The 17423-nt window shown below is 52.5% G+C and overlaps 1 protein-coding gene across 1 annotated transcript in view; it reads right to left on the minus strand.

The window, feature by feature from the left end:
* The window catches only part of LOC119951005 (arf-GAP with coiled-coil, ANK repeat and PH domain-containing protein 3-like), a 124200-nt gene that overhangs the window by 80040 nt on the left and 26737 nt on the right, over positions 1-17423 (minus strand). The window contains exon 6 of the mRNA XM_038774036.1: positions 13348-13546. Coding sequence (XP_038629964.1) covers positions 13348-13546 — 199 coding nt within the window. The remainder of the gene's footprint in view (positions 1-13347; positions 13547-17423) is intronic.

Genomic DNA, 17423 nt, shown 5'->3' on the forward strand with positions numbered 1-17423 from the left:
AACCCTCCACCACGGACGAACAGTGGCAACCGTGTATACCATCTACAAGATGCACTGCAGTATCGCACCAAGGTTCCTTCGACTGCACTTTCCAAATGACCACTACCATCTAGAATACCAAGAGCAGCAGATACCTGGGAACCCACCACCTGGAGGTTCCCTCCAAGTTACCTACTACCCTGACTTGGAGACATATCACCATTGCTTCACTGTCGCTAGAGCAACATCCTGGAACTCCCTCCCTAACAGAACAGTGGGTGTACCTACACCTCAAGGACTGCAGCAGTTGAAGAAGCCAACTCACCACCACCTTCCTTTTTTTTAAATAAACAATTTTATTGAGGTATTTTTGGCATATAAATTGACATTGTATAGTACTGTACAAAAAGAAAAGCAAGTAACTCATAGTACAAACCACAATTCCATTCTCGCAAGGACCTGCCTAAACCACCCCCTACTCTACTCTACCCTAGCACACCCCCCCCCCCCCCCCCCCAGCGAAGAAGTCAATGAACGGCTGCCACCTCCGGGCGAACCCAGATAGTGAACCTCTCGAGGCGAACTTAACTTTCTCTAGACCGAGAAAGCTCGCCATGTCCGATAGCCATACTTCGGTCTTTGGGGGCTTTGAGTCCCTCCATGCCAACAGTATTCGTCGCTGGGCTACCAGGGAAGCAAAGGCCAGGATGTCGGCCTCCTTCTCCTCTTGGGTCCCGGGTCCTGCGACACCCCAAAGATTGCCACCTCAGGACTCATTACCACCCCAGTTTTCAAAACCCGGGACATGATGTCCGCGAATCCCTCCAAGTACCCCGAGTTTAGGGCACGACCAGAACATGTGCACGTGATTAGCCGGCCCTCCGGCGCATCTGGCACACTTTTCCTCCAGCCCGAAGAATTTACTCATCCAGACGACCGTCATGTGGGCCCGTTGCACGACCTTAAACTGGATCAGACTGAGCCTGGCGCATGTTGAGGTCGTGTTTACTCTGCTCAGAGCTTCTGCCCAAATACCGTCCTCCATCTTCCCACTTAAGCTTCAGGTCCTCAGTCTGTGTATCCTCTGCTCCCATTAGGTCTTTGTAAATATCTGAGACTCTACCCTCACCTACCTCTCCCCTCGATACCACCCTGTCCTGCCTCCCCTTTGGCGGGAGGCGTGGGAAGGACGGCACCAGCCTGCGCACAAAATCCCGCACCTGTAGGTATCTAAAGTCATTCCCTCCCGCCAACCCAAACTTCTCCTCCAATGCCCTCATGCTCGGGAAGCTCCCTTCCAAGAACAGATCACCCACCCTCGCAATCCCCGTCCTCCGTCACAGTCGATATCCACCGTCCATGTTCCCTGGGGCAAATCGGTGATTGCCGCAGATTGGGGTCCACCCCGATGCTCTCACTTCTCCTATGTGCCTCCTCCACTGGCCCCAGATCGTAAGAGCCGCTACCACTGGTAGGGCTGGTGGAGTACCACGCCGACGGGAGTGGCTGGAGTGCCGTACCCAGGGCTGCCAAACTGGTGCCCCTGCACGAAGCAGCCTCCATCCGCGCCCAAACCGACCCCACCATCCATTTCCTTATCATCGCTATGTTGGCAGCCCAGTAGTAGTTGCTGAAGTTCGGCAACGCCAGACCCCCTTCCCCTCTGTTCCTTTTGAGCATCACCTTCCTCTCCCACGGGGACTTCATCGCCCAGACAAATCCCAGGATAATTTTATTCAGCCTCTTAAAGTACCACCTCGGGATGAAAATAGGGAAACACTGAAATATGAACAAAAATCTCGGGAGAATCGTCATCTTAACAGTCTGCACCCTCCCCGCTAGTGACAGCGGTAGCGCATTCCAACTCCGACCCTCCTCCCTCAATCGTTCCACCAATCGGGACAGGTTGAGCTTATGCAACTTGCCCCAGTCCCGTGCCACCTGTATCCCCAAGTATCTAAAGCTTTCTCCTACCAGCCTGAATGGCAACCCCTTCAGCCTACTCTCCTGCCCCCTCGCCTGAATTACAAACAACTCATTCTTACCAATGTTCAATTTATATCCTGAAAGCCGGCCAAATTCCCTCAGGATTTCCATGATACCGTCCATTCCCGCCATTGGGTCTGACACATATAACAGCAGGTCATCCGCGTATAACGAGACTTTATGTTCCACTCCCCCCCGGACCAGCCCTTTCCAGCCCTGTGAAGCTCTCCGAGCAGTTGCCAGGGACTCTATGGCCAGCGCGAACGGCAGTGGGGAGAGAGGGCAACCCTGTCTTGTCCCGCAGTGCAGTCTGAAGTAATCTGATGTCGTCCTGTTCGTCCTTACACTAGCCTCTGGGGCCTGATTCAACAGCCTAACCCAGTCAATGAACCCCTCCCCAAACCCAAACCATCCCAGCACCTCCCACAGATAGTCCCACTCGACCCAGTTAAAAGCCTTTTCCGCATCCACAGCTACCACTATCTCTGCCTCCCTACTCTCCGGGGGCATCATAATCACATTAAGCAGCCTTCTTAGATTGGCCACCAGTTGCCTACCCTTTATGAACCCGAGTGGTCCTCCGCAATTACGTCTGGTACACAGTCCTCAATTCTAGTCGCCAAGATCTTGGCCAGTAACTTAGCATCTGCGTTGATCAAAGATATCGGCCTGTATGACCCACAACCCACCAGGTCCTTATCCCGTTTCAGAATAAGCGAAATAGTGGCCTGCGACATCGTCGGGGGTAGAACCCCTCTGTCTCTTGCCTCGTTAAATATCCTGACCAGCACTGATCCCACTATCTCGGCAAACTTTTAATAAAACTCCACCGGATACCCAACCGGCCCCGGGGCTTTACCCGACTTCATGATCTTCAGGCCCCCCCAATACCTCTTTGATCCTGACCAGGGCCCACAGTCCGTCTGCCAACCCCCGACCCACTCTTGGGAAGGTCAGTCCGTCCAGGAATTGCCTAATCCCCTCCGGTCCCCTGGGGGGTTCCGAAGTGTACAGCTTCCTATAAAAGTCCCTAAACACCTTGTTCAGCCCTGCCGGGTCCCCCACCAGATTTCCCTCCCTATCCGCTATCCTTCCTATCTCCCCAGCCGCTTCACTCTTCCTTTGTTGTTGCGCGAGCATTCTGCTGGCCTTCTCCCCGCGTCTTTATATATCGCGTCTTTTACCTTTCTAAGCTGCTCTACGGCCTTGCCTGTAGTCAGCACCCCGAACTCGGCCTGCAGCCTCTGTCGTTTCCTGAGTAACTCTGGCCTCGGGGACCCCGGGTACCTCCTGTCCGTCCGTAAAATTTCCTGAACCAGTCGGTCCGTTTCTGCCCTGTCCCTATGGGCCCGGATTGAGATCAGCTCCCCTCTCACCACTACCTTCAGTGCCACCCAGAGCACTGCTGCTGAGACTTCTCCTGTATCATTTACCTACAGGTAATTCTGCATGCATTTCCTCAGCCTCTCACACACCGCCTCGTCTGCGAGTAATCCAACTTCCAGCCTCCATGGTGGGCGCTGAAAGCTGTCCTTACAAATCTGTAGACCTACCCAGTGCGGAGCATATGGCAATTGCCGAATATTCTGCCCCCACCATCCCGGCCAGCAAGCCCCTACTCGTGGCAAAGAAATCAAGTTGGGAATACACCTCGTGTACGTGGGAGTAGTACGAGAACTCCCTCGCCATCGGCCGGCCAAATCTCCACGGATCTGCTCCCCATATTTGCTCCATAAACCCTCTCAGTTCCTTTGCCATCGCTGGCAACCTGCCCATTTTTGAGCATGACCGGTCCAGGCTCGGGTCCAGGGCTGTATTAAAGTCCCCGCCCATGATCAACTTCCGCGAGTCCAAGTCGGGGATCTTCCCTAGCACCGTCCTAATAAAATCCACATCGTCCCAATTAGGGGCATACACACTGACCAGGACTATCTCACCCCTTCGAGCTTACCCCTCACCATAACGAACCTGCCACCCCCGTCCGCAACTGTACGCTCCACCTCAAATTGAACCCTTTTATTAATCAGGATCGCAACCCCCCTAGTCTTAGTGTCGAGCCCTGAATGAAAGACCTGACTGACCCAGCCCTTCCTTAACCTAACCTGGTCTGCCACTTTCAGGTGCATCTCCTGCAGCATGACTACGTCCGCCTTCAGAACTCACAAATGCGCGAACACTCGCGCCCTCTTCGCTGGCCCGTTAAGCCCTCTAACATTCCAGGTGATCAGCCTGGTTGGGGCCACTTTCCCCCCCCCCCCCTTGCCGATCAGCCATCCCCATTCCTTGGCCAGCCCCCCAGCCATGTGTCGCGCATCCTCTGGCCCGACTCCAGGCCGACTCCACCCATGACCTCCTTACTGTTGCCATGTCCAATTTCCATCCTCATCAGCAGATCAACTACCCCCCAGCAACACCATCCTACCACCTAACCCCTGCTCTAATCTAAATTTATGAACCCCCCCCCCCCACCTGGCTTCCGTTGACTAGCCCACCCAGCTAGCCTTCGGCGCCAGCGCGTCTCTCACCCATTGTTCCCTGGCTCCCCTCCCCCCGGCCCATCTATACCACTTCCCCAAACCAGCTCTGCTTAAACAGAAACTCTATACAAGTCAGAAAAATCCCCAACAATAGTGCAATTTAAATCAAACAAATAGGGATAAGAAGTGCCAGGTGCTCTCAGCCCTTCCCCTCCAAACACAGAAAAAAATTGCAAAATATTCCCACGAAAACCCCATCATAACCGCACCTTTTAACTATTTTCTTTTATATATTTTCCCCCTACCAAACAAGAAACCCAAAAAGGAAACATTCAAGGAAACCAAGAAAAACAAGAAAAACACATCACAACCAAAATACATCAATCTAAAAAGGTCGAAAGAACGAAAAGAACAGACCCAAGCATGCAGGCATCTCTCACAGCGAGAGAGAAACAAAACAGACTTAAAAGTTCTACCATGAGTCCAAGAGTCCTCAGCTCAGGGCCAGCCCTTGCTTCTTAACAGTCCATCGCCTCCTCGGGTTCCTCTGGTGCTGACTCTCATACGTAACCCACAGTCGCGCCGGAAAAAGCAGCCCGAACTTCACCTTGTTCTCTTACAAAATCTCTTTCACCTGCCTGTAGCCTCCCCTCCTCCTGGCCACCTCAGTGCTCAGGTCTTGGTAAATATGCAGGGCGCTATTGTCCCAGGTACAGCTTTGTGTGCTCTTGGCCCATTGCAGAACTTGTCAGAAGTGTGAAAGCGTACCACCATCGCTCGTGCGGGACCCCCTCGACGCGGCTGCCTCACCTGCGCTCTGTGTGCCCTGTCCACCACCGGCGGATGCGGGAACACCTCGTTCCCCAGCAACTTCTGAAACATACCCTCCACATACACGGCAGTATCCAGCCTCTCAGCCCCCTCCGGGAGGCCAACAATTCTTACATTCTGCCGTCGAGATCTGTTGTCCAGGTCCTCCAGCCTTTCCAGGAGCATTTTTTGCTGATCCCTCAACCTCCGAATCTCCACGTCCGCCACCGTTTGAAAGTCAGCCTGCTCCTCCACCGTCTTCTCCAGCTTCTGGAGCTTCTCAGCCTGATCATCCAGCCTTTTTTCCAATTAGGTCAATCAACTTCTGGAGCGACTCCAAATCATTGCGCTTCTGAGCTAAAAAGCCCTCCTGCATGACCTGTAGCTGCTGCTCCATAGTAGGCTGGACTGTCGGCTCCTTGCTCTGGACCACGGCCATATTGGTCTCTCTCACAGCCTCCACAGTGCCCTTGCTTGACAACAACTTCTGCTGTTTACGGTCCCTCCGGCTTCTGAAGTCCATACAACTCTGTATGGGTCCTGTGCCTGAGGACTATTGCTTTCCAGTTCCGCACTCAAAAGCTCAAAAAAGTCGGGGGGAAAGGTCCAAAAGTCCGACTGAAACGGGAGCCACCAAATGTGCGACCTACTCCCTCATAGCCGCCACCTGAAGTCCTCACCACCACCTTCTGAAGGCCAACTTGGGGATGGGCAATAAATGCGGGCCTAACCAGCGATGCCCAGATCCCGTAAATTAATTTTTAAAAAAGCCACGGTAGGGAATGGATAGCTGGGAAGGCTCCGAGATCTTCGCCACAGCCCAGAAAGGAAGGTACTGGGGTAGGAAGTGATACTGGGAAGCCTAGATGTTGTAATAAGATGGGACATATCCGTTCAGCCTATTGGAAGTTGCAAGGAAGGCCCACGGGAATTGTGGGGTTTCACAGGGAGAATTCGGAGAAGGGAACGAAGTAGATGAAATGTATGCCGGTTTTATGTCTAAGGGGAAAAACACCCCATTTTCATCGACAGAGGTAGCCAAACCTGTAACAATTATTAGAGCCACAGGGGCTACTCAAACTCTTGTGCTGGAGAAGGATTTGGTCTTTCCTCCAGAGAGCTCAATGAAAGCGGAGGTATTTATGAATGGGATGGGTGGAAGTTGTATCACAGTTCCATTGTATACAGTGCAGTTGGAGTGTGACTTTGTGTCAGGTTCAGTAGTTGAAATTAAATGAAAATGAAAATCGCTTATTGTCACGAGTAGGCTTCAATGAAGTTACTGTGAAAAGCCCCTCGTCGCCACATTCCGGCGCCTGTCCGGGGAGGCTGGTACGGGAAGTTGTTGGAGATAGTGGTTAAGAAATTCCCAGCGGAAGGAATAGACTTAATTTTGGGGAATGATTTAGCGGGAATGAAGGTGGTAGCTTCACCGGTGGTAGCAGAGAGTCCGAAGGAAGTACTGCAGTTAGCCCCTGAAATGCCGACTGTAGGATATGTGGGAGCAAAGAAGACTCATTGGGCAGTAGACTGCTCAGAGAAAGAGGTGTTGATTGCTGTTGAGCATGTTTCAATTGATCATGGTAGTAACCCAGGTGCCGGGTATTTTTAAACCGACGGTGACCATAATGTGAGGAATTAGACAAGATTCTTGACTTTGATTTCGGTTCGGATTATGAGGTGCTGGTAAACAGAGGTGGCGAGGAGTCAGACGAAAGTCTTGACTTTGATCTCGGGCCTGACTATGATGCAATTGTACCCGAGTAGACTCATCACCAATTGAGACCCATGGTGTGGATCTCAAATCTTTTGAACCGTCAATGCCAACTCTGTCTCGAATACAGCCACAGAGACTGACTCAGTAGAAAGTGAGGAACGATGCATGTTCGACATGCTGCAGGAACACGCAACCCTGTTGTGGTCCACTGATCGCCAAGGAAGGAGAGTCTGGGAGGTCGACGGCCATGTTGCAGGACAAATCGTTGAGTTTTTAAGAGTTTTTAAAAGTTTTTCCAATTAAGGGGCAATTTAGCGTGACCAATCCACCTACCCTGCACATTTTTGGGTTGTGGAGGTGGGACTCACGCAGACACAGTGAGAATATGCAAACTCCACACGGACAGGGACCCAGGGTCGGGATCGAACTTGAGGAAGCAGTGGAAACACTTCACCACTATGTCACACTAGCAAGACATTTACTTTTTTTTTTTTTTTATTTTTATAAATTTAGATCACCCAATTATTTTTTCAATTAAGGGGCAATTTAGCGTGGCCAATCCACCTACTCTGCACATCTTTGGGTTGTGGGGGCGAAACCCACGCAGACACGGGGAGAATGTGCAAACTCCACACGGACAGTGACCCAGAGCCGGGATCGAACCTGGGACCTCAGCGCCGTGAGGCAGTTGTGCTAACCACTAGGCCACCGTGCTGCCCGAGCAAGACATTTACAATCCCCAACGCAGAGTCATTATTGAAATAGTTTGATGTAAAGGTTACATATATATATTTGCATCTTCTGGAGGCAATAATGTGTTTGAAAATACTTTGTCATGTGTTCGAAAGTCAAATTGTTATTAACTTTGAAACCGTGCAGGGCGATGGTATTGGGGCTAGTTTAGACAGGTATGTGTGCGTGTTGTGTGACTTGCCTACCTCGTAATGAAACGTTCATGTCCTGACGTTTAATTCTTTCAGGGGGAAGGTATGCTAGGACACCGTTGTAAAACCATTATTTGTGTCTCCTGTTAATCCTGGTCATGCTGCCTGCCTTCAATCTACAATCTTCTTGCTAGCTGCTGCAACACCGATTTCCGTTTAAATTACACATTTTGGGCACAACGAAAGAGCCTGTCCTAATGGACCAGGCAAAGATGCCCCCTTTGGGTTCTGTGGCAGAACCGATGATGTTGATTTGATAGACTTGGCAAGCAGCCAATCGGTGAATGCAGAATTCTTAGCCATCCCCTATTGTTGCCTGTGATTGGTGGAGCTTTTCAGAAACTTCCGGAACAGGAGAAGCTAGGTCCATTTTGTCAGTGCTGAGAAGACGCAGGCCAGGACGCACTGGGAAGACACTCTCGCTCTCTCTCTGCTGCTCTTTCCCCCTCGGTCAGGCGATTTCTAAAACCTCCAAGCCAGTTCTATGCAGGTTCTCCTACTGAAAAGTAACAGACAGCACCCAAGTCTGTGGAGAGCTTCTGGAGTAAGAAAACAAGCAGTCACTCATCAGGGGCAAAATTCTCCGACCCCCTGCAGGGTCGGAGGAATCGCCCGGGGTCGCCGAAAATCCGACCCCCGCCGTGGCAGAAAATCTCCGCCACCCGGGAATTGGCGGGCGCGGGAATCGCGCCACGTCGAGTGGCGAGCCCCCTGCGGCGATTCTCCGAAGTCCCGCCACTGGGAGGCCTCTCCCGCTGCCGAGGTTTGAACCACCTCTGTGGCGGCGGGATCGGGCCCCTGGGGGGGGGGGGGAGCGTGGGGCGAAGGACCCCGGGGGCTGCCCCCACGGTAGCCAGGCCCGCGATCGGGGCCCACCGATCGGTGCTCGGGCCAGTGCCGTGGGGGTACTCTTTCTCTTCCACCGCCGCCATGGCGGAGGCAGAAGAGAATCCCCCAGCGCACATGCGCGAACCGGCGAAGGCCTTTCAGCCAGCCCCGGCGGCGGGCCTGAAAGGCAACTGGTGCCGGTTTTCGTGCCAGTCGGCGTGGTGCCAACCGCTCTGGCGCAGGCCTAGCCCCTCAATGAGAGGGCTTGGCCCCCAAAGGTGCGGAGAATTCCACACCTTTGGGGAGGCCCGACGCCGGAGTGGTTGGCGCCACTCCCCTACGCCGGGACCCCCCCGCCCCGCCGGGTAGAGGAGAATGCCACCCCAGGTCTGTAAACTTTTAATTCTGGAAGGCTGGGAAGAGCTCAAATTAAAGTTTAAACTGAAAGCATCTTTAAAAATAAGCCTGTGTTTCTGTACTGAAATTAGGCAAACAAAAGGAATGCAATCTTTGAAGCCCAGTAATATCTCAGGGAGGCAGAGGGTGAACCTTGTGGTAGAGTGGCAGAAGTAAGTAGACCTGAATCCTGTGTAAAATTCTACTTTGTGGTAGAAAGCCTGAATTGCACCGACCTGGAACTGTTGTGTAAAATGCCATCCGGTGGTCGAAGGATGAAACTGTGCCAACCTGAATCTCTTGAATAAATCTATTCCCCGGAGGCCACAATCGCAGCAGCGAAGATTAATCTCAAACCTTTTCTCTTAAACCCTATTATTTTTAACCTCTCCTACCCTTACAGTGTGTCTGTCTTGTGTGTGTCTGGGTGAAGGGTAGGATGGGGTTTTGGAATTAGAATCATAGAATTTACAGTGCAGGAGGCCATTCGGCCCATTGAGTCTGCACCAGCACTTGGAAAAGGTACCCTACCCAGGCCTCCACCCCATCCCAGTAACCCAGCAACCCCACCCAACCTTTGGACACTAAGGGGAATTTAGCATAGCCAATCCACCTAACCTGCACATCTTTGGATTGTGAGAGGAAGCCGGAGCACCCGGACGAAACCCACGCAGACACGAGGAGAAAGCACAAACTCCAGACAGACAGTCACTCGAGGCCTGAATTGAACCTGGGACCCTGGAGCTGTCAGGCAGCAGTGTTAACCACTGTGCCATCCTGTCGCCCAAAAGGGTAGACTGGTAGACCATTGACCTGTTAATTCTTTATATATTAATCGTTTACTCCTATTATTAATAAAAAGTGTTAATGTTTTACTTCTAAATCTGGTGTCTGCAACTCATTGGAGCAGTCAAGGGTTAAAGATCTTCAGAAAACACTAATTATTGGTCACAAAGAACAAAGAGAAATTACAGCACAGGAACAGGCCCTTCGGCCCTCCAAGCCTGCGCCGATCCAGATCCTCTGTCTAAAACTGTCGCCTATTTTCTAAGGATCTGTATCCCTCTGCTCCCTGCCTATTCATGTATCTGTCTGGATACATCTTAAATGATGCTATCGTGCCCGCCTCTACCACCTCTGCCGGCAATGCGTTCCAGGCACCCACCACCCTCTGCGTAAAGAACTTTCCACGCATATCTCCCTTAAACTTTCCCCCTCTCACCTTGAACTCGTGACCCCTAGTAATTGAGTCCCCCACTCTGGGAAAAAGCTTGTTGCTATCCACCCTGTCTATACCTCTCATGATTTTGTAGACGTCAATCAGGTCTCCCCTCAACCTCCATCTTTCTAATGAAAATAATCCTAATCTACTCAACCTCTCTTCATAGCTAGCCCCCTCCATACCAGGCAACATCCTGGTGAACCTCCTCTGCACCTTCTCCAAAGCATCCACATCCTTCTGGTAATGTGGCAACCAGAACTGTACGCAGTATTCCAAATGTGGCCGAACCAATGTCCTATACAACTGTAACATGACCTGCCAACTGTTGGACTCAATACCCCGTCCGATGAAGGCAAGATGCTGTATGCCTTCTTGACCACTCTATCAACCTGCGTTGCCACCTTCAGGGTACAATGGACCTGAACTCCCAGATCTCTCTGTACGTCAATTTTCCCCAGGGCTTTTCCATTTACCGTATAGTTCGCTCTTGAATTGGATCTTCCAAAATGCATCACCTCGCATTTGCCCGGATTGAACTCCATCTGCCATTTCTCTGCCCAACTCTCCAATCTATCTATATTCTGCTGTATTCTCTGACAGTCCCCTTCACTATCTGTTACTCCACCAATCTTAGTATCATCTGCAAAATTGCTAATCAGACCACCTATACCTTCCTCCAGATAATTTCAGTACATCACAAACAGTGGTCCGAGCACCGATCCCTGTGGAACGCCACTGGTCACCCTTCTCCATTTTGAGAAACTCCCTTCCACTACTGCTCTCTATCTCCTGTTCAGTTCTCCCAGCCAGTTCTTTATCCATCTAGCTAGTACACCCTGGACCCCATGAGACTTCACTTTCTCCATCAGCCTACCATGGGGAACCTTATCAAATGCCTTACTGAAGTCCATGTATATGACATCGACAGCCCTCCCCTCATCATTCAACTTTGTCACTTCCTCAAAGAATTCTATTAAGTTGGTAAGATATGATCTTCCCTGCACAAAACCATGTTGCCCATCACTGATAAGCCCATTTTCTTCCACATGGGAATAGATCCTATCCCTCAGTATCTTCTCCAGCAGCTTCCCTACCACTGATGTCAGGCTCACTGGTCTATAATTATCTTAATTATCCCTGCTACCCTTATATAATATATCCCACATCCCTCACTGTAAGTTAATTCACTTACGTTGGGTCTCTAGGGTCTGTGGGGCTGCAACTGGCTGTGCACACATCTGGGGTGTCCTAACAACTGTTATATCCCACACCCTTCACTGCAACCCCTCGCGGATCAGCTGGCGTGGGTATTCGCAGACATCTTCAACCTCTCTTTACAACAATCTGAGGTCCCTATCTGCTTCAAGAAGGCGACCATCATCCCTGTACCAAAAAAAAAGTCAAGCAGCGTGCCTTAATGACTATCGTCCAGTGGCTCTGACATCCATCATCATGAAGTGCTTTGAAAGGTTAGCCATGGCACGAATCAACTCCAGCCTCCCGAATTGCCTTGATCCACTACAGTTTGCCTACCACTGCAACAGGTCCACAACAGACGCCATCTCCATGGCCCTGCACTCTACCCTGGAACACCTAGATAACAAAGACACCTATGTCAGACTCCTATTTATCGACTACAGCTCAGCCTTCAACACCATCATTCCTAAGAAACTCATCTCCAAACTCCGTGGCCTTGGCCTCGGCTCCTCCCTCTGCAACTGGATCCTGAACTTTCTAACCCACAGACCACAATCAGTAAAGATAGGCAACAACACCTCCTCCACGATCATCCTCAACACCGGTGCCCACAAGGCTGTGTCCTCAGCCCCCACCATACTCCTTATTCACCTATAACTATGGCCAAATTCCCCTCCAACTCGATTTTCAAATTTGCTGATGACACCACCGTAGGGGGTCAGATTTCAAACAATGACGAGACAGAGTACAGGAATGAGATAGAGAATCTGATGAACTGGTGCGATGACAATAATCTCTCCCTGAATGTCAACAAAACAAAGGAGATTATCATCGATTTAGGAAGCGCAGTGGAGAACATGCCCCTGTCTACATCAATGGGAACGAAGTAGAAAGGGTCGAGAGCTTCAAGTTTTTAGGTGTACAGATCACCAACAGCCTGTCCTGGTCCCCCCCATGCCGACAATATAGTTAAGAAAGCCCATCAACGACTCTCTCAGAAGACGGAGGAAAGTTGGCATGTCAGCTATGACCCTCACCAGCTTCTACAGACGCACCATAGAAAGCATTCTTTCTGGTTGTATCACAGCTTGGTATGGATCCTGCTCTACCCAAGACCACAGGAAACTACAAAAGGTCGTGAATGTAGCCCAATCCATCACGCAAACCAGCCTCCCATCCATTGACTCTATCTATAATTCCCGCTGCCTCGGAAAGGCAGCCAGCATAATTAAGGACCCCACACACCCCGCACATACTCGCTTCCAACTCCATCCATCAGAAAAAAGATACCAAAGTTAGAGGTCACGTACCAACCGACTCAAGAAGGCTGGTTTAACACACTGGGCTAAATCGCTGGCTTTTAAAGCAGACCAAGGCAGACCAGCAGCACAGTTCAATTCCCGTACCAGCCTCCCAGAACAGGCGCCGGAATGTGGCGACTAGGGTTGGTTTAGCACAGGGCTAAATCACTGGCTTTTAAGGCAGGCCAGCAGCACAGTTCAATTCCCGTAACAGCCTCCCCGAACAGGCGCCGGAATGTGGCGACTAGGGGCTTTTCACAGTAACTTCATTTGAAGCCTACTCGTGACAATAAGCGATTTTAATTCCATTTCATTTCATATCTCACATCCCTCACTGTAGCACTCTGATATCTCCCACAACCATCACTGCAACAATCTGATATATCCCACCCTCACACTGTAACTCTGATATATCCTACACCCCATACAGTAACAGTCTGAAATATCCCCCATCCTTCACTGTAACACTTGGATGTGTCGCTCTGTTTACCTGCAGGATGTAGTCGAGTGCAAGATGGCGGAAGCATTTGAGAGTCGCAACAAGTATATGGCTGCATTCTTCAGCTTCCTGAATCCGATGCCTGGACACCTGTCCATTCTTGAATACAGCGGATTCCAGATCCTCGCTAATCCGCTCAAAGTCCTTCTTCATTTCCCGCAATCTCCAAATATCCCTATGGTACAACATACTGTTAATGTTCAAACCTCTCTGCGGTTGCTCTCTCAGGCACCATTAGCGAGTGCACGTACGAACCGGCTGAGATCGGGGTATTTTAAATTACACAGAGGGGGGGGGGGGGATTTTTCAGGGTATAAATTGAAGATGGGGCAGAGCAAGATGTTCGAGATCCAGGCAAGAGGGCAGGAAAAGAGACTGGGAGAGCTGCCGCTTAGAATGGCAGGAAAGAGCTTTCGGTATCTGGGAATCCAGGTGGCCCAGGAATGGGAGGCACTGCACAAGTTAAACCTATCCCGTTGGTAGGTCAAATGGAAGGGGACTTTAATAGATGGGACATGCTCCCGCTATCACTGACGGGGAGGGTACAGACCGTGAAAATGACAGTCCTCCTCAGATATCTGTTTGCCTTTCAGTGCCTCCCCATCTTCATTCCAAAGGCCTTTTTTAAGCGGGTGAATAAGGTTATTTTGGGCTTTGTGTGGGTGGGTAAAGCCCCGCGAGTGAAGAAAGTGTTGCTAGAGCGCAGTCGGGGGGGAGGGTGGGTCGGCGCTGCCGAACTTCTGCAATTACTACTGGGCGGCAAATATAGTCATGATTAGGAAGCGGGTAGTGGGGGAGGGGTCAGCATGGGAGCGGATGGAGGTGGCGTCATGTAAAGACACTATTCTGGGAGCATTGGTAACGGCACCTCTGTCGTTCTCGCCGGCCCAATACTCCACAAGTCCAGTGGTGGTGGCGGCTTTGAGAATCTGGGGGCAATTGATGAGATACAAGAGATTGGAGGGAGCATCGATTTGGACCCCGATTTATAATAATCATCTGTTTGTACTGGGTAAGCTGGATGGTGGGTTCCGGAGATGCAGAGGGCAGGAATTTGGAGGATGGGGATCTATTTATAGACGGGAGCTTTCCCAGCTTGGAAGCCTTGGAGGATAAATTTGAATTGCCAGCAGGGAACGGATTTAGGTATCTCCAGGTCCTAGACTCCTTGAGAAAGCAGGTTCCGACTTCCGGTTGCGGTGATGCGGAACTAAGCCGCACGTCCGGTAGCTCCCGCTTGTTTCGGTCTTTTGGGCTCTTTTAAGGGCCCGTAGCGGTGCTGGTTGGACTTTTCCCCCGTGTGGGAACACTCTCTCTACGATTCTCCGCCAGGGGATGGCCTGGACTAGGAGCGGAGCGGTCAAAAAATAGGCTTTGGAGCAGAGAAAGGTGCGAGGCAGAAGAAGCAAGATGGCGGCGGGCGGGGAAGCAGTGGGCGCGAGAGCAGCAGGAGCTGCTTCGGCGCTCCTTTAAGGAGCTGAAGGCAGAGGTTCTGGAGCCGTTTAAGGCCTCCCTGGACAAGCTCATGGCGACCCAGACGGCTCAGGGTGCGGAGATCCGAGAGCTTCGGCAAAAGGCCTCGGAGGGCGAACACGAGCTCCTGGGCCTGGCAGTGAAGGTGGAGTCGCACGAGGCGCTCCATAAGAAATGGTCAGCGAGGTGGAGGAGATGGAGAACCGCGCCCGTCGGAAGAACCTGCGGATCCTGGGCCTCCCAGAGGGGCTGGAAGGTTCGGATTTGGGGGCCTCTGTGGCCATGATGCTGAACACGCTAATGGGTGTGAGGTCGTTCCAGGGGCCTTAGGAGCTGGAGGGTGCCCATCGGGTGCTGCTGAGGAAACCCAGGCCAAACGAGCCGCCTCGGGCGGTGCTGGTCCGTTTTCACCGCTTTGTCGACCGCGAGTGTGCGAAGAAGGAAAGGAGCAGCAAGTGGGAGAATGCGGAGGTCAGGATATACCAGGACTGGAGTGCGGAGGTGGTGAAGAGAAGGTCTGGCTTTAACCAGGCGAAGGCAGTGCTTCACAAGAAGGGGGTCAAGTTTGGCTTGTTACAGCCGGCACGCCTGTGGGTCACGTATAAAGATCGGCAGCTATATTTTGACTCCCCGGAGGAAGCCTGGACTTTTGTTCAGGCAGAGAAGCTGGACTTGAACTGGGGGCTGAGGGCTGGGGAATGCTGTATACAGCCCGGAGGCTTTGCCCTCCTGGGTATCCTTTCGCTTTATCGGTTCTATTGGATGATCTGTTTTTGCTGTTCTGCTTTTTTTTCCTGCTTGTTTGGGACTGTTATCTGTTTATTTGGGTGTTTTGTCATGTTTGGGTTGGGTTCGTGGTCCTGTTGGGTCATGTGCCTGTCTTTTCCCGCGTTTTGGGTCGGGGGGGCTGGGCTTGGGATGGAAGCACGGGCTTCGGGGGGGCTGGGCTTTGGATGGAAGCGCGGGCTTTTCCCCCGCGCTAGAGGAGCGGTGGGCGGGGCCGGCACTGGGGAGGTGGTGGTTGTGTTGCATTGCGGGTGGGGGGGGGTGTCATTGGGGTGGCGGGAGCAGTCGGGGTCAGCTGGAGTCGGCTGCCTTACGGAAGTACAATGGAAGGGGTTATGCAGCTAGGGAGGGCCCTAGCTTGGGGGAGGGGGTTATGGGGGGGGGGGGGGTAATGGGAGGTGGGGGGGAGAAAGAGAGGTGGGGTAGAGAGGGGGGGTACCGGGTTGCTGCTGGAATGGCCAAGGCAGAGCTGGAGCATGTAGAGGGAGTCGGGATGGGGGTCTGTCGCTGTGGGGAACGGGCTGAGCGGGGGGCGCGGGCACATGGCAGATTGTGGAAGGGGGATGGCTAGCCGACGGGGGAGGGGGGTAGGCGGTCCCCTGATCAGGCTGATCGCCTGGAATTTGAGGGGACTGAATGGGAAGACCGGCCCATTCAGTCCCCTCAAACGGGCCCGGGTGTTTGCGCACCTGAGGGGGCTGAAGGCGGATGTGGCCATGCTTCAAGAGACGCACCTGAAGGTGGCGGATCAGGTTAGACTGAGGAAGGGGTGGGTGGGCCAAGTGTTTCATTCGGGGCTGGATGCAAAAAATCGGGGGGGTGGCGATCCTGGTGGGGAAGAGGGTGTCGTTTGAGGCTTCGAATGTGGTGGCAGACAGTGGCGGGAGGTACGTGATGGTAAGCGGCAAGCTGCAGGTGGAGCGGGTGGTGCTGGTCAATGTATACGCCCCAAATTGGGACGATGCGGGTTTCATGCGGCGCATGTTGGGCCGGATTCCAGATTTGGAGGCGGGGGGTCTGATAATGGGGGGGGGGGGGGGGGGAGGGAGATTTCAACACGGTGCTGGATCCACCACTGGATCGATCCAGTTCCACGACGGGTAGGAGGCCTAAGGTGTTGAGGGGGTTTATGGAACAGATGGGAGGGGTGGATCCATGGAGGTTTGCGAGGCCGAGGGCCAGGGAATTTTAATACTTCTCCCATGTGCACAAGGCCTACTCCCGGATCGACTTCTTCGTTATGAGTAGGGCGCTGATTGTGAGGGTGGAGGATGCTGAGTATTCGGCGATAGCCATTTCCGACCATGCCCCGCACTGGGTGGACCTCGGGCTGGGGGAGGAGAGAGACCAGCGCCCGCTTTGGCGCTTGGAGGTGGGGCTGCTGGCGGATGAGGAGGTGGGGGATGGATTCGAGGATGTATTGAGAGGTACCTGGAGGCCAATGACAATGGGGAGGTCCGAGTGGGGACGGTCTGGGAGGCGCTGAAGGCGGTGGTTAGGGGGGAGTTGATCTCCATTCGAGCCCACAGGGAGAGAAGGGAGCGGAGAGAGAGGGAGAGACTGGTGGGGGAGATGGTGAGGGTAGATAGGAGATACACGGAGGCTCCGGAGGAGGGATTGCTTAGGGAGCGGCGTAGTCTCCAAGCTGAGTTCGACTTGTTGACCACCAGAAAGGCGGAAGCTCAGTGGAGGAAGGCACAGGGTGCGGAGTATGAATATGGGGAGAAGGCGAGCAGGATGCTGTCACACCAGCTCCGTAAGCGGGATGCGGCCAGGGAGATTGGTGGAGTTAAGGATCGGGGAGGAAA

This window comes from Scyliorhinus canicula, chromosome 16 (genome assembly GCF_902713615.1).
Source record: "Scyliorhinus canicula chromosome 16, sScyCan1.1, whole genome shotgun sequence".
Lineage (NCBI taxonomy): Eukaryota > Metazoa > Chordata > Chondrichthyes > Carcharhiniformes > Scyliorhinidae > Scyliorhinus > Scyliorhinus canicula.